This window comes from Heliangelus exortis, chromosome 2 (assembly GCF_036169615.1).
Source record: "Heliangelus exortis chromosome 2, bHelExo1.hap1, whole genome shotgun sequence".
Classification (NCBI taxonomy): domain Eukaryota; kingdom Metazoa; phylum Chordata; class Aves; order Apodiformes; family Trochilidae; genus Heliangelus; species Heliangelus exortis.
In genome coordinates, this window is record NC_092423.1 from 76,503,650 (window position 1) to 76,531,141 (window position 27,492).

Consider the following 27,492-nt stretch of genomic DNA (forward strand, 5'->3'; position numbering starts at 1 on the left):
GAAGCCAGCCACAAAAGGACTACTGCTTCGCACTCCAAGAACAACTGTTGAATACTGGTTCTCTTGAGCTTTTACAAGTGCAGTGTCTTGCGGCGAAAAACCCAATAAAGTAAAAAGACCCGCAAACGTCCCTTAAAGGGTCGTTTCCTCCCCTGGTGCTCCAAGGCTGACGAGCCCTGTGGGTGCACCGACCGGCAGCGGGATCAGGGGCCGTGTGCGGGGGAGGAGAAGGAAATAACCTGCGGCAGGTCACGGCTGGGGCCAGACCCAAGGCCGAAGGGGTACAGGAAGGCGGCCACGCTACCGTGAAGGGAAGGAAGGGCAGTGCTCAGCGCCGCGTCGTCCCCGGGGGGGCGGGGGGTTCCTCGGTGGTGGTGGCGGAAGGCAGCCGCTGGGGTGGGTGTGGGTGTGTGCGGGAGGAGGGGCAGGTGGTGAGGTGAGGGCGAGAGGGCAGGTGCCACTCCGCCGTCCGGAGCAGCGGCAAGGTTTTTCTGCCGGGTCAGGAGGCGCCGGGCTGCCGGCGAAGGTGTCGGCTCCTTGCGGGAGCGGGGTCTGCCCGCGTCGGTGCGGGGGGAGGCGGGGAAGGCGCCAGGCGGTTGCGGGCGGCAGTTGCGGTGGCTCGCGCCGCATAACGGTCCCTCCCTCGCGCTCTCCCGGGCCGGGCCGGACCGGACCCGGAGCGTCCCGGACCTGCACCACCCCTTACCCCCCCGAACTCCCCCTTCGCTGCCGCCTCCGCCCCCGCCCCCGCCGCCTCCGGAGCGCCGCACACGCGGCGGCGGCCCCGCAGGCGCTCGCCGCACCCGCTCCCGGTCGCTCTCACGCAGACGCCGCCGGAGCGGCTCCGGACCCGGGGGCGGGGGGTCCCCGCCGGGTCACCTTCCCGACCGCTGTCAGCGAGCGGAGCGACCTCGCCGCTCTCTCCACCCGCTCCTCCGCCTCCATCCGTCCCTTTGGGTGGTCCCCGCCCCGCCTAAGCGGGTGCCCCGGGCTGCCGCGGGCATGAGCTGCGCCGCGGGGAGCGTCGTCCGCCCTCCCGTGGAGCTGCAGCGAGACCCTGCCACCCCGCTGGAGCTGCCGGACGGAGCGGGGGAGGCGAGCGCAAACACGCCGGAGGAAGGAGAGAGCGGCGGCCCCAGAACCGGCGATGGCTGGAGGGGCGTCTCGGAGAGCGGCCACGCTGAGGCGGGGGCCGCCGCCGGCGACAAACCCGAGACCCGCTCGGTGTGCAGCAGCGAGAGCGGCAGCGGCAGCCACCCCGGCGGGGCCGGCCCCATCTGCAAGATCTGCTTCCAGGGCCCCGAGCAGGTGAGGAGAGCGGGGCGGGCGGGCGGGCTGTCGGACGGCTCCCCCGCCCCTCACCGGGGGCCGAACGACCCCTCTCGCACACATCCCCACCCAGCGGACCGGGGAGGCGGCGGGGCTCGGCTGGGCTCGAGGAGGGGAACCGTCAGCACCAGGGACAGGGCTCGGAGCCGCCAGCCCGGCCGCCCCGGCAGCCCGGCAGCGGGGGTGGAGGCCCGGCGTCCCCTGACAGGTCCTGCCCCCCTCAAGTGTCGGGAGAGAATTGGGTGTAGCGAGAGCTTCAGCTGCTGTACAAAGGTGGTCGTGACAGACCCTTGGACCAACTCTGAGTCGGCGCAGATCTTTCGGAGAAATCAGAGATTTGCTATGGCTGGCTTGCAGGCTGCCCATCTTCTTGCTGTCAACCTCAGGGAGTTTAAACAATTCGGATTTCTCAGGTTTCTGTTGGACTTTAAAGTGAGAGTGTTAGCTTACAGGTAATGTTGAGAAGACCTCCAAGGATCTTCTCTGTCATCACTTTACAGGGCACAGTGTGAGCAGTGGATCTGTAACTGGCATTTTATAGCTTGTCTTGAAGTTTAGCTAAAAAAAAACAAAACAAAAACAACAACCAAACAAACAAAAAAGCCCTTTGAAAGAAAGAAGAGAAATAATACAGAAATGAGTGAACTACTGGGCAAGTTTTGAGTTACATTGTTTGAGGTGCTGCCTGGCAGCTGGCTAGCTGAACAGCTCAGTAACAGCTGGAGAAATACATTTAACCTCTTCTGGTACAATTTGAGGTGTTTGAAAGGGCTAATGCTACTGTTGTTTGATGCATGGTAGTCTTTCACATATGTACCTACACATGTATAGGCAGTTGTCTGGCTTTGTCTCATTAGGAGCCTCTAGCTGTTTTTTAAGACAGTTTAATTTATAAGTATTTTAATAGCCAAAAATAAATGCTTTTTTACTTAGTGCAATTGAGGCCAGTTCTTTATTACAGATGTGTACATATTTTAAGTATACATGTACATTAAAAATTCCTTTTAAATTAATGTTTCTGTGTTGCTTTTTCAGGGTGAATTGTTAAATCCTTGCCGCTGCGATGGGTCAGTACGATACACACATCAGCTTTGCCTGTTAAAGTGGATAAGTGAAAGAGGGTCATGGACCTGTGAACTCTGCTGTTACAGATACCATGTTATAGCAATTAAAATGAAGAAGCCTTGCCAGGTAAATTATTTTCTGTTTAAAAATGTATGTCTTTCCAGTAACTTTTAAAAACTGAATGGCACTTTTGCTAATTTCAAGCTTTTTGGAAAATACTATGGAAAAGCCTGTATGCTTTACCAGTTAGAACTTACATGCACATGCAGTTAGTTTTTAAGACCAGTTACATATTAAAATATGCAGGCATTTGATTCTGTTATATTTCTCTAGCTTTTGGCTTGACATAGAAATGGTCTTCAGAGATTGTTAAATTCTGTAATTAGACAAGTCATGCTGAGACATGACAGAACTTGGAGATCCCTGTTTCACTTTCTGAACTTCAAATATGCCTTTATAGAATCTTAAAGGCTCAGTCAAAGGTTGATTTCATTAATTCTTAAAGCTCGGGGTCCAGAGAAAAAGGTCAAAGAAAACTCATTTTGCCTGTTTATTCATCTACTGTAAAAAAAAAAAAAAAAAAAAAAAAAAAAAGGTGACTTTTCAGTCTTGGCACAATCCAGAGTAGCAGAATATTTTTTAAAGTTTTATCCACCAATAGCTGTTTCAGAAACTGAAATGTGCAGTACCTTTTTTCACCGTTTCACAGTGCCCTTTTAACAGCATCACAACATATAGCTGGAAGTTAGAATATTGTAGTGGTAGCATGTTCAGAGAGAGGGGAGGGGAGACTCAAAGCTTTAGCACATCTGTTAGGCAAGCCATAATACCACTTTGCATATCAGAATTCTTTAGAGGCTTAAAATTGCATCCCAGAAATTGTATGTCATACATCCGAGGAACACATTTATGAAGATAAAGATAAATTGTATCTTTTTAAAAATTTTTGATCCTATGAGCTTGGAGATGATGGAGCTCTCAAAGGCCAGGGTACGCAGCTCATTTTTCTGTGCCTACATTTGACTGGAGTTTTATAGAAAAGACATGCCTGGGTAGTAATGGCAGTTGTGTGAGCGTGATAGGCATTCCTTGGATGTGGGGTTTATAGAGTATTTGCTTACAGCTGTTCAGATTAGGTGCAAGTGCTTTCATAGCCAGGTGTAACTTCCATTTTTTTGTTTTTGAATCCACAAAGGAAACTTTTTGATAAGTTTTCCTGGGTAAGACATTTATGATGTGAAAGAAGTCATGGCTTTGTAAAATGCTTCAGAAAATGAAGTTCAGATTTTGTTTCTACCTAGACTTTTATGGTGGTTTGGCATGGGATTCTGTTTGATCCTTTTGGATTTTTTCTTAACCTTTAAAAAAATCTTTATTTCAAAATATCATCCTTTCCCTAGCAAAGGTTGTGTCATTATCAATAGATTGCAGTGATAGTCTCTTAAAATAGTCATTTAACAGCCTGCAAAGAGACATCAAGTAGTATTTGAGATGTCCCAAGGTAGCCAAAATATTTACACAGGATAGTAGGTCTGACACAATTTACAAAAGACTGCAGCTGAAGGCCAAACAGTATATTAAAGGGCATCTGAAATGTCTGTGGATGTCAGAATCAAGCCTTAGTTTGAAGAACAGCTATTCAGTTGTGTAATTCTTTAGAAAAACAGAAGCAAAGAAGAAGGGAAGTGTCAGTAAGTGAAGCAGTAGACAACAATGTTTGGCCAAGTTACAAGTGAAGTAGAAAGTGAAGAGCAGGAAGTTAAAGGCTATTCTTTTCATGAGTTATGGCACCTTTTGGGGAGAAGGAGGGATGTAAATAGAATAATGTTTCTCCTTTGATAGCTTAAAAATTATTTCATTTTAAATGTAATTTTTTAAAATCTGGTTTTATTCTTGACAAAAAATAGCATACAAAAAGTTTTCATGGAGTTGCATATTCAAATAATAAGTTAGTTACACATCCCTAGGGTCAAACTCTTGACACCTAAAAGGTCATCTCTTGGTGCTCAGTGATACCTTTCTCATTCTGCTGCACTGAATATTCCTCTTGTAGTGACAGACTCTAAAAGGAACTCAATACTGCAGTTGTTTGTGTATTTTTATAAGATTACTGAGTTTCAAAATTCCCTCTCCCATATTCTTGGGAGATAATATTGACCATTTTTTACAGCTGTCTCGGTTTAAACTTTTGCACAGGTTCTGAACCATTTACTTGGCTACACAAAATCTTTTTTTAAGGTAACCAGTCAGGTTTACTAAAAAGCTAAGGGTCAGACTGTTTCAATATGGAAGTAGTTCACAGCATCTTATTGGGGTAGCTAATGTACTTATAAGTTCCCAAGCAATCAAGGCTTCTTGCATTACATTAGATACAATATTTTGACATATTTTAGGCTAGGCAATATTTAGGTTAGGCATTAAGAAAAAAACTTTTCCTGTGAGGGTGGTGAGACACTGTAACAGGTTGCCCAAGGAAGTTGTGGCTGCCCCCTCCCTGGAAGTGTTCAAGGCCAGGTTGGATGGGGCACAACCTGCTCTAGTGGAAGGTGTCTCTGCCATGCTGGGTGTTGGAGTTCAGTGATCTCAAGGTCCCTTTCAGCCCTAGCCATTCTGTGATTCTATCATGACACTACTAGTTCATTCTCTTTACAACTAGTAGTCTGCCTCAGTCCATGTTCTCAGAATTATCTCTACCAGTCTCATACTTATTAGTTCTATGTAGGCAATGTCATAAGAGAGAAAAATAACGCTGTTTACCAAAAATAACTTTTTCTCAAGTGAATTGTCTATGTAGGCTTACACCAGCTCTTCAGGTTTACTTTTATCTCAGTTATTTATGGAATGTAACAATGGTTAGGGCATTAAGAAGTAGGAGATCTATGTTTTCTTCCAGAAAATTGGAGTATATTTGTATATTCCATTTAATATCTAACATTTTCTGCGGTTTCTGTTGCTTCAAGGCAGGGAAAGTAATCCCAAGTGTGGGGCCTTTTGGAGGCAGTACATTCAAGGAACAAAATTTTCTGCTGAGTGACTGGTTCAGTGGAAGGTTTTCTGGTGTCACTTTGTACATTTCAGCAGCTACTACTTAATATACCTTTAAGAACCCAATTCTGGAGGCACATAGGCTTTTAATATAAACTGATCTTAAAACATAAAATATATCAAATATGGGCTAACAGTGAAATATGAGCACACAAACAAACTGATGAAGCTTAATATGGTGTTTCACAGAGAAATGGAAATTCAGAATTTTTTCAGTATCCTTTTCAGGATGATAGAAGAAAGACATGTAACCATGCACTACTCCATTAGTGAAAGCATGTGTTCACATTACTGGACTTGCTTCCTGCTCTGGGGTTGGAATTTGATCCAATGATAAGCTAGGTTATTCTAATAATTAAAAAAAAATTGAACTATAGTGAGGGGAGATGGAACAAATGTTGGCTTGGGCAGGGAGTTTTGTCAGTTTTTTGAAACTACTTAGAGAGGAGGGAGAAATTTTAAGTGTCTTCCTTGGAAATTTAACCCACTTGGAATAACATTTTATATTAACAAAGAGAAAGAAAAAACAAGCAGAAATATTATTATATTGGTTTTTTAAGAATTATAATTTGTACAGATTTCTTTCCTAAAGGAAATATAAACAGTACTTGATCTTTTATTGTTGCTACTTAATTATTAAGCTGTTAGCTAGACACGCAGTTAAACATTAATGTTTATTTAAGATTGTAATTTCTCTTGTAAGATTCAGAAATAATGCCTAGAAGTGGAATATTGCCATGCAAAGGCTGAGAAAATATGTTTGTGCTTAACCCCCTAATTTCTATTAAAATGAACAATAAATATATTTAGAGAATAGCCTTTTCTAGACTGTTATTGTAGTGTGTTTTAAAATTGTATTATGTTAGATGCTTAACATACCCTGTGCTTCTGCCCATTTAAGTGTTATGTTCTGGTACTTTTAAGTGAGCTGGGCCTGTTCCAAAAGTGCTACAATAGGCTGGTGTGTTAATTTAAAAGCCAATTGCATGGCAATTTAACAGCTCTCCTGACATGAGGAAAACCACAAAGCAAACAATTATTTTAAAAAGTAAATTCTTAATTGTTGCTTCTGGTTTTCTAATATAGGCAAAAAAAAATATGGTTGTACTTAGTATTATTAAAGCAAGTATTTAGCTACTGGAGGTGCAATGTGGCTCATGAGCTCAGTGTTTTTTCAGTGGCCCAAATAATAGTCGTTAGAATTTTAGATATTCAGCATAAAAATTCAGTTGGCTGAACATGAGCCAGCAGTGTGCTCAGGTGTCCAAGAAGGCCATTGGTATCCTGGGTTATATAATGAGTGCTGTGGCCATCAGGACCAAGGAGGTGACCTTATCCCTTTACTTGGCACTGGTGAGGCCACACCTCAAGTACTGTGTGCAGTTTTGGGGCCTTCACTACAGAAAGAACATTGAGCTACTGTCACATGTCCAAAGAAGGGCAGCAAAGCTGATGGAGTGTCTGGAGCACAAATCTTACAAGGAATGGCTGAGGGAGCTGGGGTTGCGTAGCTTGGAGAAGAGGAGGCTGTGGGGAGACTGTATCACCATCTACAACTACTTTAAGGGAGGTTGTAGCAAGGTGGGAATCGGTCTGTTCAGTGAAGTTACATGTGATGGGATGAGATGTAATGGCCTCAAGTTGCACCACGGGAGGTTTAGATTGGATGTTGGGAAGGATTTCTTTACTGAGAAAATTATCAGACATTGGTACAGGCTGCCCAGGGCAGTGGTAGAATCACCATCTCTGGAGTTATTTAAGGATCATATAGTAGTACTTAGTATAGTATAGAACTATAGTATAGTATAATATAGTACTATCGTATAGTACTTAGGGATATGGCTTAGTTAAGGTCTTGTTAGTGTTAGGTTAATGGTTGGACTCACTGATCTTGAAGGTCTTTTCCAACCAAGGTAATCCTGTGACTCTGTGAAAATTATGTTCAACAGTTTTTGTGAATTACAGGTTTGATTTTTCAAGTCTTGTTTATATGAGTAGTCCTCAAACATTTGAGTAATCTCGCTGGCACCAATTAGATAAGCATGAGCAACACTTAATTGCAGACTGCATGTATGAATATGCATGTTATATCAAAAGAACAAAAGTCAAGTTCTTCAGATACATCAGTAAGGAGGCCAATGTCCAGAAAAAATGTAGAAAAGTGTTTAGCAAAAGTTATAGTTAATAACTATGCTTAGCTGGATGAAAACATTCACTATTTATAGCATTAACTAAGAGGGAATAAAGCACTCTCCAGTCATGCTTTTTAAACTACACTATGTAGGAACAGCAGTCTACTAATGCTGCTGCTGTGTCACTGCCTGTGATTTAGATCCAGGAGGATGCATTGTGCTGCCTGCTGTGTCAATACAATGAACAGAAAGGATGATCCCGTTTTGGTCAATGTGCAAAGAAATTTGAACATGAGACAAGTGACAAAGTCTATGGGGATTTATAAAACCAGTGGTCTCTACTCTTACTATTTTTAATTATCATCGAGTTTTTGGCATCTCAAATGGGATGAGTTCTAAGATGCCTCTTGGAAAGAAAATAATGAAGCTTGGCAGCCACCCTGAGGGTGAATGCTGTATGGAAAGGCTGTTAGAAATTAAAATAGTTGGCTGAGCCAGGCATCATGAACAGAACAGAGATGAGACTCAATGGCTGAGTAATCATTATAATGTAATTAATGTATCAGTAGAAGCCCAGAAGGACTTTAAAAATTAAGTCAAGTCTTTTTTATATGCTATGATGGAGAAGAGAGGAACCAGCATAGTGGAGAAAGAAGGGCAGTAACATGGTCAAAGCAGTGGACTGAAAAAAATTGTATTTATAGTAGTCTTGTAGTCTCTGATAAAATGTCTTTTGTCATGAGCTAAAAGGTTGTGTTACAGCAATTGAGATGTAAGATGAAACTGGTGAGAGATTAAATGTTTATATATGAATAGGCTTAGATATGCTACATAGAAACACATGCAAGTTTTAGAATTCTTGTGAACAGGAAGATCCAAATATATACTTAACTATAAGGCAGTTTCTGAGTTGCAGAACAGATTCATGGATGGGAATTAATTGATACTGCTTGAGGAAGGCTGGAACCTGAACCTAGAGATTTTAATGAACTAAAGTATATGGTAAGATCAATAATGAAGGTGGTAGAAAGAGATTAATGCTTTAGTTTTGACAGGAGACAGAATTCTGAAACAAAAGTATAGATACAGTAGTTGTATTCCCACACTCTTTTCCTAAGTATCTGCTTTTGGACACTTCTAGGGAAAAGTTCCTAAGCTAGGCAGATCTTTTGATTTAACACACTCTGAGTCATTTCAGTGATGTGCACTGGGTTGAAGCTGGTAATTACAACCAGTTCTAAGTAATGAGTTTAGAAGCAGAACCACGGCAGAGTTATTGGAGAGTTCACTGGTGTCAAAGTTACGTGTTTTTTCTCTGGTGGGAAAGGCAAAACACATTTCCTGTCTACTTTCTGGGGAAGCTCTGAAGGTGAATGAGAGACTGAAAAAGAGAATTGGGGTAAGCAAGTGGATTGGGAAGATGGAAAACCTGATGTTACTAATCTAAAGTACAAAGATCACAGCAGAAGAGAGGACAGTAAAAATTTCACCACTGAGAGAAAGGAAAGAATACAATGCAAAAATACAAGGCAGAGAGAAAACACTAAGGGGACAATAAATTTTATAGTGTGTTACCTTTTCTTTGTTTTCTTGTAATTAATGCAGAGAGGTATTCAGAGATAAAAGGAGTAGAGAGTTGGAAAATAAGGGCGGCAAAAAGTTGTGGAGACAAAAACCAGTTAAACTTGAGAAATACATTTGGGTAGCCATTCAGATGTGAGAACAAACCTGTCATGGAGCAAATGAACAGGTCACTGGTGCACTGCTAGCATCCTAGGAGCCAAATACATGGCTGTTAGCTTACAGAGCTGAAGGAGTGCAAGGTGGGTATTTCAGTGGAAAGGAGGAACAAAAGTGTAGAAGCTTGAGAAGGGTGGATAAAATCAGTAATTAATGACAGAGAAGAGGCAAGAGAGGGTAGAAGAATCATCAATACCAGTGGTCTGAAGTCATGAGATAATGAAGGGTAATATGTGAACAAATGAATTGACTCGATCACAGTGAGGTCACGGTGTTAGTTGTGTTAGTGAAGAAGACCTAAGTAGTAAGAGACTAGATACAGACCTACATAAAAAGCTAATCAAAGGAATGAGTGGCCATTTTGTTGACTGCAAACACTGAACAGTATTTTGAAGTCCAGTGAGCAGAGAAGATACTCATCTAAAAGGTCAGAGGAGTCAACACAGGAGGTGAAGCCACCAGGAAGCTACATAGTTACTGCTGTTTTCAATGCTTAGGGTGTCTAAGTAAGCAATGCTGGCATAAGACATGGTTTGGGAACTGCATTTAGGAACATTTGAGCTACTATTTTTTGGGTTTGTTTTTGTTTGGTTGGTTTTGAGTTTGTTTGTTTGTTTATTTTGATGAAATTTATTTGGTGATGAAAGATTTGTGAGTTTTTCAAATGCAAATTTTTGTCATTTTGTCTTATTTCCAAAATCCCGATTATGCAGGTCTTTAATTCCTATCAATAGAGATTAGTGAAAAACATTGCAATGAAGTACTATTTGTTTGACTGGCTTCTTCTGTTTCCTGTTGTTAAAACTTATTAGTAAATTATAGTGTACTGCTTTTTATACCTCTTGTCTATGGTTCCTTAACTCATTCTTGTTTGCCAATGTAAATAACACACTCTGGGCACCAAATACAGTTATAATCTCTTGGCTTCTCTACCAGTCAGTCTGTGTCAACTGTGAAGTATCACTGTAGTTATTTTTCCCAACTGAAATATGTCAAAAAAGTTGGCTTGACTTAATTTCAAAAGTTTATTTTAACGCTTCTTTTTTTGAATATTGATCAGTTTGCACTGAAGTCTTCAGTGCTTCATCAACGTGGCTGGCAGTCATGCTAACTACTTTCTGATAATATTCACTTGGGGAGACAGCTTTTCAACTTATTGCATCTACTTATGTATTTATTTGTTTTTATTTTAAAATTTTTTAAAATTTTTGTCCCATATGTAGATTCAAATTGAGCCCTTGGTATTCAGGCTGAAGACTATTTCCTATTGCTTCAGAAATGTGCAGAGACAGCCCCTGCCTCCTCCCCTGCCTCCTTTCAAGCCAGTAGTGCAACAATGAAGAACAATTTGACCTAAGTTCTTTTCAAATTCTTGTCTGAGTCAGAGCACTCTCTTCACATTGTGAATTTTCCTGGCTCTTTCCATAGGGTTCTTTGGGTTTTGTTTTAATGTATATGTTTTTTCCTTTTTTCTTTTCTTTATTTCTGCTTTTCTTTTTCCTGGTAGTTTTGTACTTTTGTTTACATTTCAGTGAAGTCAATGGAAAATTAGCATTCCTGTTCTAGATAAATGCTGTTTCCTTTCCCCTACTTCCCCCACCCCATCCTGCCTATATGTTCATATATTTTTCTGGCAGTTTCTTCCCTCCATGGCAATATTAAACTGGATTAAATTGTGATTTCTGTGATAAGCATATTTCCACTTGAAACTTGAAAAGCGACAATATTTCAGAAAAGTGGTTCTTTGATAAACATGTTTTCCATATTGACAGCATGTACTTACCTTTCACTCTCTTAGATGCTTCTTTAATGTGAGAGAAACTGAAGGTGTTTTTAGGTCTGTATTTGTATTGCAAGAGATGGTACCTGCATTACATATAAATCAGATAAGAACCATTAGGCCAAGAAAAATTTATAGTTTAGGGATTTTCAAACACAATTACATGAATGGTTAATACAGTTTTTTATACAATCCTTGCTTCTTGCAGTACTATGAATACTGATGCACAATGTAACAAGTCAGAAAGCTATTTTCAGTGTTTGAAAGCATCAGTTATATTGTGCAATTTACAGTAATTGCTCCCAGGGGCTTTCAGACATATTCATAATATGGTTCGAAATACAGAGTTTCGTGGTGCATACTGTAAAAGCAATTTTTTTTTTTTTAAATAGGTAGACCTATCATATTTGATGATAGTTAGTATCTAAATTACCACTCTAAGGAATTAACTAATGTATATTATATGTAAGGGGGTGATCAAACCATGGCTACGCCAAACAGAAAACCTTCAGTTACTGATTCAAACAGCACTACCTACTAGTTTGTAGTTGTGATTATGTAGCAGTACTTGCAAAAACAAAGGAAACTGACTTTTTAAATTTTGCTGTTTATTAGATTTTTATTTAATAACATAATAATTAACAATATTTTAGTACACATATATTATATTTTTATATATATTCTACATTTTTGCAGCAAGTTTTTCAATTAGTATACATACTATGTAATATATAAAACTATTATAAATAAATTCTTTCATTAGGCCAAATTTTCAAGCAGTGTGTTATTTACCATATTAATTTGCACAGTCTAGCATCTTATAATTATGACTAAATTTTCTTCAAGTGAAGATTTAATTCATTACAGAATCAATCTAATTGATTTGCTAAACTAATAAATTTCATTCTAATTGACTTTTATAGCAGTCTCTGCCAGGTTTTTGTGCAAGCCAAAACCCAGGTTTATCTTGTTCATGATTACAAGAGATAGATAGACAGATAGAGAGATAATATCTTGTTATTTGTATCACCATTCCCTTTAAACTTCACCCTAGATACATATAATCTTGCTTAGGGATTAGACAAGGCAACAACTTTACCCCTGAACTCAGGAAATCTTTCTTTAGTCTTTCTTTTTCCCCCCCCCTCAAAATCTGTAGTTTCCTTCGGTTCATATCTTAAAAAGGAGCATGTGAAATCAGGATTAGCTGTTCCCTTATGTTTGGTATATTACAGATTTTCACATGCAGATTCTGAACCCATTCTGTGAATTGGTTCTTTGTTCATAACCCAGGAGGCCAGAGGCCATTAATTGTAACTCAGTTGTTTTCTGGTGAGGTTGTACCCTTCACTGCTGAAACACATCATTGCCATATAGCAATAGGAAGAAGAGAGAACACTGAAGGCATTTCTTCAGATCTTGTACCTAACCAAGAGTATGAATATGTTCTGTGCAAGAGCTGCTGTGCAGTGCCTGATTCTCAGGCAGGTGGATAATGTTGCTGCAGAGTGCCAGGCATGAATCCAGTTGTAGGCAGCAGGTGCCAGGACTTGCTGGGTGATGGGCCCGGACGGCGCTCGCCCCACCTGTGCCCAGTTGGGGCTGGCCCAGGTGGGGCAAGCACCGTCGGGGCCCATCACCCGGCAAGTCCTGGCACCTGCTGCCTACATCCAGTGACAAAAGAAAGTGATGCACTACTTGATTTCATGTCTTTGGATTCATAGACTGCCTGGAAGCAAATAGTGGAAAGCAGTCAGTACTGTATACATTAAACAAAATATTGATTATCGATGCTTTACAACTTCTTAACTGTACTTAATCCTGTGGAATTTGTTTGTGCATCCATATTGTTTGGCTCCCTCATCTAACCATCATTTTGTTTTATGCCTGGATTATAAAACCCATTGTTAGCATTTTCTATCCCTGTATAGTATTTAAATGCATTAGAAGAGTCCTTTTTCAGACTTCTGTCAGTAAACTGAGAACTCTGAACTTTCAAGTTCCAATTATTTGGCATTTCTTCCACCTGCATGTGATTTATATACTTTTTTTCCAGGAAAAGCCTTTCCATGGCCTCATTTTCAGTATCCAGGACCCACTGAAATAGGCCATTGTCAGAAATAGTGCCTCATGCTTTGAAACGTGCTAAAATCATCTCCCTGCTCATCACTATGGAGGTGATGTGAACAGAGAAATCAATTTCATTTGTTTTCTTTTGATTCAGTGAACATCTGTGTATCACACGTGGACTGGAAGTGTTCCAATAAATTACTTGGGAGAAGTTCTACTACTGAATATCCTGAACACCATGAAAATCACAGTTATTGAAAGACTCTGTTTGGTGGGGGGAGTTTAAAACCTTGCTTTAACTCAGGTGGACAATGAGTCTGTGTCAAGGTCTCTCACAAGGGAAGGCACCAACCATTAGGGTGTAGGGTATTCTCAGATAAACCCTCTATGTTTTCTCTTTTATGGGCTGTAAAAAATTTCTAATTGTTCATAGATGCAAAAAGAGAAAGAGTAACCAGCACTTTTGGGAAGTCCAGCTAGCAGATGAAAAGTGAGTTTCAGTAGATGAACTGGAATTAATACTTGAATACATTCAATAGTATAGACCAGAAAGCATCAACAGAAACAATGAAGAATGGATGATGCCTCTATATACTGACTGTTGGCTTGAGCATTTTTGTGGAATAAATTTGTTCTGTCCCTCCATGCTGAGCAATTTTTTACATATCTTTGGTGAGAGCATTTATCATAATAAGCTGCACAATCTTAGCCTCATGCTCAGCATCTTTTTTCAGTTAAAAGTACTCAGCAGATTTAGCCAAAATTTGCAAACAGTTCCAGGAGAGATGCAACTCCAGAACACTTTTTGGTACTGTTATGTCCAAAGAGAAGTACAGACTTGTGTAGCCAAAACATGGTTAATCCCCCTAAGGAGTGAGTAGGCATCAAGAAAATTGTTTATATTCACAGAGCTGGTTTATAACCTTGTTGTGACTTACTTCCTCTGAGAAATTAGAATATATATTTTCTCTCAGTATTCTTCCAGGAACACAGACCTATCTGTAACATAACAGTCTATGCCTGGCTAAGTTTTCAGTTTAATTTTGCAAATCATCCCTAAGTGGCAGAGAACACAACAACCATGGTGGGATTTCATTTCCTTCCTTCATTCATATTTAATTTTCAAATAATGCTATTAGGAGTACAGCTAGGTTGCAATGAAACTCAGTATTTCCAATAAAGCTGCAACAGAAATTTAACAGTTCCAACTTTACAGTAGGAATAGTATTTATTCATGTAGAGTGGTAGTTTTCATCCACTGGCTTTCAACAAATATACAGAGTTAGGACATTTAGTAGGTTTCATATTTTTGTTTCATATGTTTATAGGTGTTGAGAATACTACATTAGTTTCTGGGGAGTGATTCCTGGTTCAAGTATGCTCATTATTAAGGGGCCAGACTTTCTTTTGAGACTAAGTAAAGTAACAATCTGTATTCCAGTAGACAGGAGTATTACCACACAAGACTTACTTACATTTTTTCTAATCAACAGGAGCTTATAGCTCCAAAAACATTAAATGCCTCTTAAGCAGAGAGGGAATTTAACTCCAGGTAGTGTTAAAACTAAATACCCACTTTCTGTCTCTAAGAGAGTGAAAATGTTCACACAGTTCTGATGTATTGGCTCATTCTTTTTATTTTTTGGCCAGAAGCAAAAGATAAACACTAATGGTTTCTCAGAGAAAAAAATAATGTAATTTTTAATAGTTTTATTTACAGCTCTGCTTTAGGTCTCAAAATTTAATTCTAACATCATTTTAAAAAATCATAAAATCAAATGTTAGACTATTCTGCTTAATAAATAGTAAGATTTTGAGAGGTGAATCTAATAGAATATGAAGATTTTTTTTATTTCTCACCATGTCCAGGCTTCCAGGCACTCAGAAATCCAAGATGCATCCACTGTAGGTGTAAATATACATTCAGTAATTCAACACTTCTGGGAACTGTCACCTGAAGTGCTTGTGTAGTGCATGGGTGGACAGTATGTTCTCAGTAAATGTTACTCTTTTGTAATATCCCAAGTAAAATATTGGTACATCTTTCCAAGCAGACTGAGAAGTCACATACAAGGCAAACTTTCTATATTCATGAACTCTCTGATACATGAGAAGATATTTGGTGTTATGACTATAGGCACTCTATGTGTTAATAATTTATCGAAACAGGTAAGCAGTAACGGTGAGCTGCAATTTTTGTGGCAGAGGTAATCTTTTTAAAAAAACACAAACACCATAAAAATAGAAGCCTATAGCTAAAATGGCATTTCAAAGGCTTGCGTGTGTGTGTGTGTACTCAAAACTGTTCATTTTCTATCCCAGCTGGTCAATAAATTAACAATAACACTGCATATTAAATTATGCAGTCAATGTGTGCTAGCTGCAAAGCACACTAGAAAATTTAATTTCTAAACAACTAAACTACTAACAAGATAATATTAGAAACAGGCATTTAAAAGATGCTTTGTTGGACCTAAATAATAGTTTTATTTTGCTTCTGTAAGATTTTTATTCATACATACACAAATTGAAAATTCACAGTAAATAACAAGAAGAACAAACTTTTTCTTATCAGCACTGTCCTATTCTAGCAATCAGAGCAATTAGAACAACCTAACAAAACCTTTTTGAAGTCAAATAATTGATACATCTTCAGGTTATTCATGTTACGTTGCAATATGTTACATTACCTTATAATAGCTGACAGCTATTTTAAGTTACTTTCATATAAAATATGCATTCCAGAATGACTAGAGGAGTAGAATCATGATGCTTCAGTCAGTATCACCCATAATCTGTGTATCTGAGAGGTCAGGGTGGGGTAAGCCCCAACAGCTCTTTGGTTTAAGGAAATTTGTTGGGTTGTGAAGTGGGACAGTTGAAGAAAGTACACATTTGGGGAGCCATATAGAAATTTCATACATCATTTATTAAGGATGTAAGACAACAGTTTCATTGCAGACTTTTTTCATGTAATGTGTTCTAAGTGTAAGCAGTCTCAGTCAGTACTTTTTGGATCACTTTTCTCTCATGTGTTTTATAATAAACAATGGGCTTTTACAAGGCACCATTACAAAAAAAGCCAAGTTAATACTGAGTTATCTCAAGGATGACAGATCTAACAGAAGTCATCATGAGAAGCAAAACAGTGGTGGGAGGGGTTATTCTTCGTGGGAGTGGGAAATAGAAATAAGTTGTCAGACAACCCCAGAATAAGGGATTGGCTATATATATATATGTAGAGAGAGAGAGAGACTGCATGCTACATTGCTTATCTCAAATCTTTAGACTACTTTTCTTTCTGTTATGTTCTATCTTTGCAGAATAATAATAATAGTAATCTAAGTTAAAAAAAAAAAAAATTGCTAAAATTGCACAAAGAGCTGCTGATTATTTCAGTGATAATTTTTTTTCAGTTTATTGCCATCTTCTTCCTTGAATTGACAGTTTAATATTTTGTGTCAGCTAAAGCTTTACTTCATGTAAATGTACATGGATTTGAAGCATTCCAAACAAATTTATTACAGGTCTGTCTCACACTGATAATGAAAGAAGATAGAAAGAGATACATAACCAATAGCATTTTTGACAGTTTTCTGCCAAGTCACACTATGTGGCAGAGAAATGAAAAATAATTTTGTTGAACATTTCCCTATAGAATCTAAAGACAGTTCTATGAATTTCAGCCCTGACATTTAAGTCCTGTATACAAAGAATATCTGAGTCACAAGAAGATCACTCCATTCTGTCATGCATCACTTGTTAATGACTTTCCTTGACCTTACAAAAAAGAAAAACTAACAAAGGAAATGAGTATCTATAGTTGATTTACCATGAAAAAGTATGATTTAATATGAATTGCCCCATCCCAAACCCTGAAGTTCAATGAAATACCTAGTACGAGATTAATAGTTCATTATAAAGGGATAGTATTTGTTATGGCCAAGAAAGACCACACATGTCAAGAATAAATTAGAATGCTTTTTTTCTTTATGCTGTGCTTTGCTTTACTTTTTTATCTTCAAACCTCACCATAAACACTATAAATCTGAGTCATACAGATGATACATCCTTCCCTGGAAAGGCAGATGTAAATGAGGCACACTGATAAGAAATGTTCATTTTACCTATACTCAGGTCTCCTGATTCTTCAGGTTGCTTCCATACTAGGCTGCAGCTGTCTCCTTGTAAAGTTAACACTGGGTAACCCAACTCCCTTGATATGTCTAGAGATAGTCAGGAATTTCTATGATGAGCAGCAGGAAAATGTCTTCAGCCTTGAGGAGGGTGGGATGGAAAGGAAAGCTGTCGTTTTCAACTTGTTGCAGGAACATAAAACATACTTGATTGTTTCCCCAGCTTTTTTTTTTCAATCTCTTCAATTAGCCTGTAAACATAGAGGCTGAATTCCATTTCTAAGACTAAATCTTTTTTTACCTGTGTATTCAAAGCAGAAATAAAACCATTAACTGTTCTGAAGTTCACAACTAGATGGTGATGATAGTAATGTTTGTGGGGATGGGGAAGCAACTATTAGTTTCACTGTAACTAAAAATAAATTAGGTAAAAAATTATTATTAAATGTCAGTACTGAGAATATTAGTAAAGAACTATGAAGATATGTATAAATACTAAAATAATTTCTGATTTCGGTAAAAAAAATGGACTTGAATGTACAATCACAGAAAATAACATTTTTATCTTATACAACTTTGTTTCTCTTTTAGTGGCAAAGCATTACTATAACACTGGTTGAGAAAGTGCAGATGGTTGCTGTAATCCTAGGATCTCTGTTCTTAGTAGCAAGTGTGACTTGGCTTCTATGGTCAGCCTTCAGCCCCTATGCAGTATGGCAAAGAAAGGACATCCTTTTTCAAATCTGCTATGGAATGTATGGTTTTATGGATCTAGTATGCATAGGTAAGCTCAAAATCTTTAAACAGCACAGACTGTGGTTTAAGACTGTGACTATATCTATATTTCTAGTTGGTCACTCTGATCGATCACTCCAGTTGTTTGTTGATTTATTCTCAACTGGTACCTTTGGCAAATAGTGCTTTTCACAATGTTACAAATACTTCAGAGAGAAAAAAACCAAGGAAACTACTCTCAGACTCATCAAATTGTCTCCCCACAATCTTGTGGTAAGAACAGGATAATTTTTGATTTATTGGAAAAAGAGCTAACAAAGTTCAGGAGGTTAAATAGATGAAAATGACAAAGACATTATTAAAATAATTACGGAAAGGCCGTGCTGTCAAATCTTATACTGATGCCACTTTGCATTAGGTTGTACCATCACAGAAGAAACCCTTGAAGATGTTACCAAACTACATATCCGAAATTAAGTTGTACAGACTTATATAGGTCACTGTGCTAGTAATAGAAAAGAACAGAGAAGACAGGCATGAGTGCTTTGTACATCATAAACTGTCATGAAACAGTCTGCTAGTGGTTACTGTAATAACTTACAATGCTGTTAAAAAGTCTCAAGTCATTTAACTCTAGCTGAAATCTTATAAAAGAAAATACGATTTTGCTGCAAAGCTATTTTGACCAGTTTTGAAATTTCTGAAAACACACTGTACACAGAAACACTATATGGAAATCCCTTTAGTATGTGATAAAACATCCTTATTTGGATTGTTGGACTAGCTATGAGTATTTGCTGAAAAAAATAATAGGTGCAGTAAACATTAAACCACATTCATAGAATTGCAATTCCAAGAAAACCCAGAAGTCAAATGCTATCTGGCATTTGCTTTGGGATTACTGAGTGATAAATGTTGATGTTAGTCTAATCTCATATGTGGGAATTCAGAAGGACAGTGCTGAACTCTGCTCAGTAAGGTGAAAAGAAATTCAATGAGGTACAAAGTGATTCCTAATATCAATGCTTTTTCTCCAATCATAAAGCCATGCCATCTTTTACTGAAACCATCCCATTACTGAAAGAGTATTTATATTTAATCTGGATCAGCAGTTCTGTTTATTTAGTAATTTTTCTAAGAGAAGCCCACTCTGGAGTATCTTACAACACAGGCTTCTTCTGTGAACCCAAATCTCAGACAGAGAAATGAATAGAAACTTGGTCTCTAGTACACCAGACAAGTGGTCAGCTTTTAAATGAATAAAGGGCTCAGCCACATGTCATCTGACATTCTAATTTCTGAATACAACTTTCTCTTGCTTAACACTGAATATTGAAGTTTTTGCTTTTGTTTATCTTCACTAAGTGAAGATAAAATGTGCTTCAGGCATTCTCTTTGATTTTGTTTTGGGTTTTGGCTTTTTTTTTTGTTTTGTTTTCACAAAGATTACAACTGTAAAAAGTTTACTTTGTTATCTATCAACTAATTGGAATAACCAGTTATTTCCATGAGACTGTTCGAACATCTTCCCCAAACTGATCCCAAAATCAGTGGCGAACATCTGTGGGTGATCTGAAATATTAATTTATTTATCTGTAGAAGTAAACTATTGTGAAGCAAGCCTTTGGTAGCTTGATCTATACAGTTATGTAGCTGTCCTTCTAGCCAGCCAGGCTCAAGCCACCTCTGGACTGGACACTACTGAGCTAACCTGTACCTCACATGGCTACGCAGCTCCTAGCCTAACTGGCACCATGCAGGAGCAAAGTGGGCATGCAGCTGTCTTCACCCACCAGGTAAACTGACTCCTGTAATTCCATAAATGCATATTTTATAGTCTGAGTACATGGAAAATAATATGTAAAACTAGCCTTAATTAGATGTATTAGGACAGTGCTTTGTAATTACAAAGTTGAGTGCAGCTATGACTTAACAGTTTACTAAACTCTATCTGCAAATTCAGAAAGCTGTATAAAGGAGTTTTAGCAATTGCAGAATTCTGATGATCCAGATTCATTCAGCACACTTATTCGACATGTAATTTCAAATAATCTGAATTCTGTAAGACCAGGAGCTCTGTAACTCTTGACAATATTTGTTACTATGTTCAATTTTATCTTTTCCTTTCACCATAACGTGAGAGATTTTAGACTGATAGCTTTAATTTAAAATTAAGTACTCTAATACATGGATGCAATTGTTACTCATGAAATATTTTTTAAAACCCAGCACTGTCCATTATGCTGATGGCTTCCAAAAGGTATTAACAAGATACTGCCATTGCATAATATATATAATCTGCTTGTACCATAAAGCTTGTAATACTTATAGCCACCCACGGTTCTCAGTATCTCCACTCATTTGTGTTTAGTTATCCATGACATTCTCCTAGTTTTCAACAGGATTTACAGTGAGTGAATACTTATAGTCTTACTGGAACCTTTAATTCCATGAAAAATCTATGCAGACCAATGGGTTTTCCTGTATAGCACATATTTCAAGACAACTGCTTAAGTTACCAAGATTTCTTCCAACTGACCTCAGTTATGCCTCTCTAAAGCTTTGGATAAGCAATATAAACATTTTTGGCAATTCGTGAAGTGTAAATACCCATACTTTTTGAAATGTTTTCCTGTCATAATTTTTAAAAGTGGTTTGCCTAAAGGTGATGACGTATTTATATGACATCTTTTAAAAACTTTTAAAATCTTTTAAAACTTGCACGTAATAATTTGTTTCTCTAATTATTGATTTATATAATAACCATTTTCTTCTCAATTAAATTATATGTAACTTGTATTTTCATTCTTGGTCTTGTTTTACTTTTCACCCGAAAAAGTCCAAAGACTACAGATCACCAGTATAATAAGTATATGATATAAGTATTCTATCGGTAGCAATTGTTCTCTTAATCCTACTCTAAATTTTTTCAGAATTCTTACTAACAGGAATTTTTTTTACTTCTCATTGTTAGTTTCAACCCTACAGTCACTAGTTTATACATTTGTGTATCTAAGCTGGGCGTAAAGCTGCTTTCTTTGAATCTCAGTTCTGCTAGAAGTTTTCCTGAGGCAAACCTTCAACATTTTAATCAAGAACTACTGCCTTTGAAATCCAGAGCTATTGCAATTGGCAGTGCAGACCATTCACATAGGGGTTACTAAAGGGAGCAAGGTAATGAGCTAATATGAAAGGAATTATTAATAAAAACCCCTTATTTAGCCTCTGAAGAACCATACACTAAGCCTTTGCCATTCTACTTTGTAGACCTTTCAATTATTTCTCACAACAGTGAAGTTATATAATTTTATATATTTTCACCAGAATATAATCATAATTACTAGTCATAATGGTTCTAACACGAATAAATCTCTCACGAATTATAACAGTTCTCTTGCAGTCACAGAACAACAGTGAAGCTCTTTTAGAGTGTGAAAAGATCTCATAACATTGCACTTAGAAACATGACTGATGCCAGCAGTACCATGGTAAGGGAATAAAATCTAGGAGTGAACGTGAGGTGTGAATAGCCCTCTGAAAGCCACTTTCTTCCCAGCCAAGAGACTCAACACTTAGAAACATTTCTGTAACTCCTTAGTTTAAAAAATGTACAGGCTGAATATTTATAATGAACACATCTAGCTGCACTTAATACTTCTCTACCCAGAAAGTCTTCTTTTTTCCACATTAGATCCAATTCTAAGTATTGTAGAAAGAGTTTTATTGCTATTTTTAGAGTGGACGTGTTTCACTTTAATGCTTTGAGCAATATATTGCATTTTTTTCTATCTGTGGGCCCTAGAATAGTGTTAAAAGATGACATTTTGTTCAGTGGTAGTTTGTTTCTGAAAATGATCTTCTATTCCCTGGTAAAAGCTTGGGATGTTTCTGGGACAACCACTCCTTAATGATTATAAGTAAGATTAATATGATAAATGAGCCCACTTGGAACCTCAATACCACCAAATCTGAATGAACTATGATGAGTCACCTGCTTGTAAAGACATTCAGTATGAAGAATTTCAAGTAGTCTTCTGACTCAGGGTAAGAAATCCTTTGGCTTGAGCGAAAGAATCTCATAGTACTTGGCAATAAAACAAAAGAAAATTACAATCTCTCTATAATCCTGGATGCCACCACAATTTCTACATCTTATAAATAAATCCTGAAGGTAAAGTCTTTTTAGAGCCTAAGGACATTTTGCCAGATCCATCATCCTAAAACTCTGTTCTTCATAGATATTAATTGGGCAGAATGTCAGAACAGCAGTGAATTCTAACACTTCCTATTTGGATCATCTGGATAAACAAGTAATATTTTTTCCCCTAGGACTGTGCAACTATATCCTCTGTGCTGATGAAATCATGGTATTTGGAACAAGTCAGTACTGTTTGTGGATTTATTCTTTTTTTCTCTCATATCCTCAAACATTGCTGTGGAACTCTTCAGAAAAAGACGATTTTTTGCCATTTTCTTAACACTTCACTGTAGTGACTGGCTTCTTATACTTTGAGCATCAAAATTTCTCCAGAAATGGTCAATTCCCTGCATTTAGACCTTTCTCACATTTCCTCTTGTTTTTGGCTTTGGAACTGTTGGTACTGAGAGCTTTCCCCCACCCCAGTTCCCTGGAAAATCTCTCTCAAAGAGACAAAGGATCTATTTGAATTCTTTTGCCTCTTCTACATAGGTCTTTTTTCAATCTGTAGTTTTATCAGATTGGAAATAAAGATTTTTATTGGATGAATTACTAAAGTGCTCCTTTTATCCAAATCTGACAACTTTATTTCAAGCCTTGCGATATTTGATCCTTAGCTCAGTAGCTCTTTTAGAGCCTATGTGCTTAGCAGCTTCCATTTTAAAGAAAAATTCTCTACTTTGCCATTGTTTAAAAGCTTTTGAAAACATAATTCCAGTAAATTTTGAGAGCTCAAAAACAGTGAAAAAGAGCTCCTGAAAAGAAGTCCTTTTCTGACTTTTTCTGTCAGAATTCTGAGAGGATACTTTTGACTGTTTAAATGTACTTCAGGCATCTCCATGATCCTTTCTCAACTGGTTCCTTACCTGTTCTGAAATATGTTGTTCAGGTTGGCATGCAGGCAGGTATCAAAAATCTTTACAGTGGGGTAAATGCATTATTTCAGTTTTGGTTTATCAAAGTCTTCAGGGAAACTGGGACGAAGAATACTATGATCCAGTGACAAGTAGAGGGAAAATTATGCTCCTTTCCTTATCATTCTGTAGGAAAGCCAAAGGAAAAAAAAAAAGGTCAGGGGGGAGTCTTTGCCACATCAATAAAGCCACGGTTTATTTGGTTTGTAGATTTTGTACATAGTAAACCAAAGTATTGTCCTTTAAGACAATGTAGCCAGTTTTGAAGGTGCTGCTATAATTTTAGGACAGATTGATTTGCATACATCCAAGAAGATGAAGATAGACATCTTGCAACCAAGAATATTTTCCACTAAAATTCTATGCTGATACAAAGTACATTTAGAATTTTTAACATTTAATTAAGTTTATATTGTGTTAATTTTGCTGTATGCATTTTGCTTTAATGCATTCTGGGCAACTTGAAAGCCTTACAGAGATGTTACATTTGCTCTCATGTTCTTCTGAAAGCAATCTTTATGTTTCTTCATCTTTCAGTGTAATGATCTTTAAAAATGCATTAGAGTAGGCATTGCTACCTGGAAATCTGAGGTTTACTGCTCATATAAATGTTTTTATCATCCTTTCTGCTTGTGTCAACATTTTTTGAGTGTCTCTTTTCAGGTATCAGTTTACTACACTAAGAGACCTCAAACAAATCACGATTTGGTTGTCCAGGAACAGGTGATATACAGTCTCTTGGGATAAAGTCCTATAGCCTGTGACACCACCAGTCATATTATCAATAAGGGCATATATAGGACAATTTTAGGCAAGAAACACACTGAACAAAAGATTTATAAATGTGCTTACCCAGGCATATTTCTCTCACAAAAGCAGCTGGAGGAAACATGTGATATTGCTCAGAACCATATAAGTTACCAGAGTTCCTGGTTGAGGAACAGAGGAAAAACCTAATTAGAAGGCTGAAGCCCTGTGTGTCTATCCAGTAAATCCATATTTTAAATACCTGAACATAAAGTGTGTATAAATATATATACATACAAACAAAAATTTAAGTTTCATGTAAGTAAATAAGTACTTGCATTTATACAACAACCATAAATATTAGCTACATGGAAGCTCGTAAGCAGATTGGTCTGTTGAGGACTCCTGATACTCTGTATTTTTCTTGAAGGACTTTTACAAGATTTCTCAGGTCTTAAGAAAAAAGATGTTTCTCAACTTTTGTCTACTGAATGTTCAAAAAAAAGTCTATCATTGTTGTCATGCTCATCATAGTTAATAATATTTAATTTCTTTTTGCTCTACTGAAGCAAGACACGGAAGTCATTATATGTTCAGCTGTTTCAGGTTTTCATCAGTCTTCAGTGCTGTGAAGTTTAACTAAAATATGAAAAGAGTTAAATTTGTTTGGATCTGTTGTGAATTCTGCCAAACTCATCTTGTTTGTTACAAAAGGTCAAACTTACTTAAAGATCTCAGTGGATAGTACTTACCACGAACAAGGATAACATTAACATAAGCAATTTACAAATCTGCCATTAAGGTTCCTTTATTCTGTTTTACCTAACCTAAATACTTTATTTAATTAGGCAATCTCAGATTATTCCAGTATTGGTTAGGTTGAGCTTTTATTCAGAACAATTTTATTTCCTCTACATGTTCCCCCCTCCCATTCTTAAACACATGGTAAATCAGTTACTTTGCATCTATACAACTTATTTGAATTAACAGAGTTACAAGTAATTTAATAGGCTCTGGCAATTGCCAGATTCATACAAGGTTACACCTGTATTTGCTTTCAAAATGGTATCCAATGACATTTTGTACAAACTAATTATTTTTTTGTTTCATCATTTTAGGACTGATAGTACACGAAGGTGCATCTGTTTATCGAGTGTTTAAGCGCTGGAGGGCTGTGAATTTGCACTGGGATGTGTTAAATTATGATAAAGCCACAGACATAGAAGAGAGCAATCGAGGAGAACCCTCAGCAGGAAGGACATTGTGGTTGCCACTGACTGCATTTAGAAACAGAAGCTTAGTTCATCCAACACAGTTAACCTCACCAAGGTTTCAGTGTGGCTATGTATTGATACATCTGTTCAACCGCATGAGACCTCAGGAGGATTCATCAGAAGACAACGGCTCTGGGGAAGTAGTAATGAGAGTGACCTCAGTGTAAAAATGATGCTCACTGTGCTTCACAGATAAGCATTATGTGCCCTTGATGTTACAGGACACAAGGATTGCAGTTACAATGGATGGCAAAACCATTAACACTTGAAAAAATACACACACTTTTTTAAAAATTTGATGCTTTTATATGATCAGCTAAAACACAAATACATTTTTCTGGGAAAAAAAAAAGTCTCTTGCTTTTTATATAGTCTGGTTTATCAGATCTTTTGTCCATTTGTACATGAGGTGTATACAATACAGTTTAACTCTTAGCTCTTTGAATTATGAGGAGGTTCATTTTTAAGTAAAAAAAAAAATATTTAAATGTATTTTCTTAAGCCCTGGCTTTAGTCCACTACTGTTATTTTTTCCACTTTCATGAGGATTAAACTGAACAAACTTCTTCCAAAAGGAAAAAGGATGTTGATACAAGTCAACTATTACTCCTTTTCTGTCTTGATTTTGTTGTCAGTTGTAGCTCAGCTCAGGTCTACAAAAGCAAGTAATGGCTGTGTTGTCCCTTGCCTTTGTGTTCTGCTAAGCATGAGGGAAGATGCCAGCTTCTCTCTTAGCTCTCCCACATGGATGTGCAAGATGTCAGGCAGAGGCACAACACAGACAGGGAAGAGTTGTGCTCTTCCCTGGGTCTCTAAGTGGGCAGAGGGCTGGTGCCTCTGCACAGGAACAGCATTGCCTTCCAAGCAGTGGTGCTGAATTTAGCAGCCTGTGAATTTCTAGTACCATTCTAAGTATAGGACATTGACATCCCACAATTTTTTTTTTTTTTTTAAGAAGCGAATATTACAACTTCTGCAATAGCAATAAATCCCAGTGCAAACTGAAATAGAAATGCAAAGCCTTGGTTTTGCCAGATACTGAATCATCATATTAGAATTGAGCCAATATTAATCTTTGTCATGACAGCTAATCAATTCTGTGAAGTGTGCTTCTCTATTTTTGTCTCATGACAAAAATTCAAATATCATTTATTCAATGGAAATGGAAATAATTTCCAAGTTAATAGTTGAAGATTAAGATCAAAAAGTGGGGCTGAAATGACTCTGAGATCTTCAACTTGATTAAAACTCTTGTGGGTTGACCTTGGCTGGCTGGCTGATGCTCATCCAGCTGCTGTCTCCCCTTCCTCAAGAGGACAGGGGGAAAAAATAAAGCAAAAAATCTTGTGGGTCAAGAAAAAGGCAAGGGTATCACTTATGAACTACCATTATGATCAAAAAAGAGACAACACAGCGAAAATTTAATTTGTTGCCAACTAAGCTAGATTTTGATGGTGAGAAAAAGACAAAACCTAAACCACTTTCCTTCTACCCCTCCCATCCCTTTCTTCCCAGGCTCAGCTTCACCCCTTCACTCTGAAATCATCTGCCTTCCCCTGCAAACAGTGTAGGAGGACAAGGAATGGGGGTCTATGGCCAGTTCACAACAGCTCCTCTCTGCTACCCTTTCCTCCTCACACTTTCCCTTGCTCCAGCCTGGGGCCTTCCCAGAGTCTGCAGTCCTTTAGGATAAACCTGCTCCAGCATGGGATGCCCATGGGCCAGAGTTCCTTCAGGGCATGTCTGGTGCAGGGTCCTGCAGGGGCTGCAGTGTAGATTTATGCTCTAGGGTTGTCCTCTCCATGGGCTGCAGAAGGTACTTTCTCCACGGTGGCCTCTCCAGGGGCTACAAGGAAATGCCTGCTCCACCAGAATCTCTCCAGGGAAATCTCTGCTTCAGACAAGAGCTGTGTCTGGTATGGGGGAGTCCCAGGCCACCCCTACAGCTGCCACCCCACCTCCCCCACCTGGACACCCTCATCCAGTGCAACATAGTTAAGCATTTTTCTGTTTCAAAATAAGTTGTAACCAATAACTGAAAAGTCCTGATTGTTTTGTAAAGTAACTGCAGTGCTGTGGCCGGAAAATTCCCTTTAAGGGAAAGGCAGCATTGTCCTGGAATCTGTGGATGCCTTTCCTTTGTAAGAAGCCTGTGTGCCAAGACCAGACACAGGAGGCTATGAGACAGAAATAATTTAAGTATTGGAGTGAAAAGCTCCTCATAAACACCCAATGAACTATACACAAGTCCAGCATTCTGTGGTAGTCTCAAAAGCTCAAACTTACACTTCCTAAATCTGCAGATGACTTACTGCTCTTTAAACAAG

General features: G+C 38.3%; 1 protein-coding gene across 1 annotated transcript; it reads left to right on the forward strand.

Annotated features, from left to right (window-relative positions):
- Positions 1-724: 724 nt before the first annotated feature.
- MARCHF11 (membrane associated ring-CH-type finger 11) lies at positions 725-25,459 on the forward strand. The gene is made up of 4 exons (XM_071736646.1): positions 725-1,308; positions 2,365-2,520; positions 17,889-18,081; positions 25,010-25,459. The coding sequence occupies exons 1-4, from the start codon at positions 1,003-1,005 to the stop codon at positions 25,330-25,332; spliced, it is 978 nt and encodes a 325-aa protein (XP_071592747.1). The 5' UTR covers positions 725-1,002; the 3' UTR covers positions 25,333-25,459.
- Positions 25,460-27,492: the final 2,033 nt, after the last annotated feature.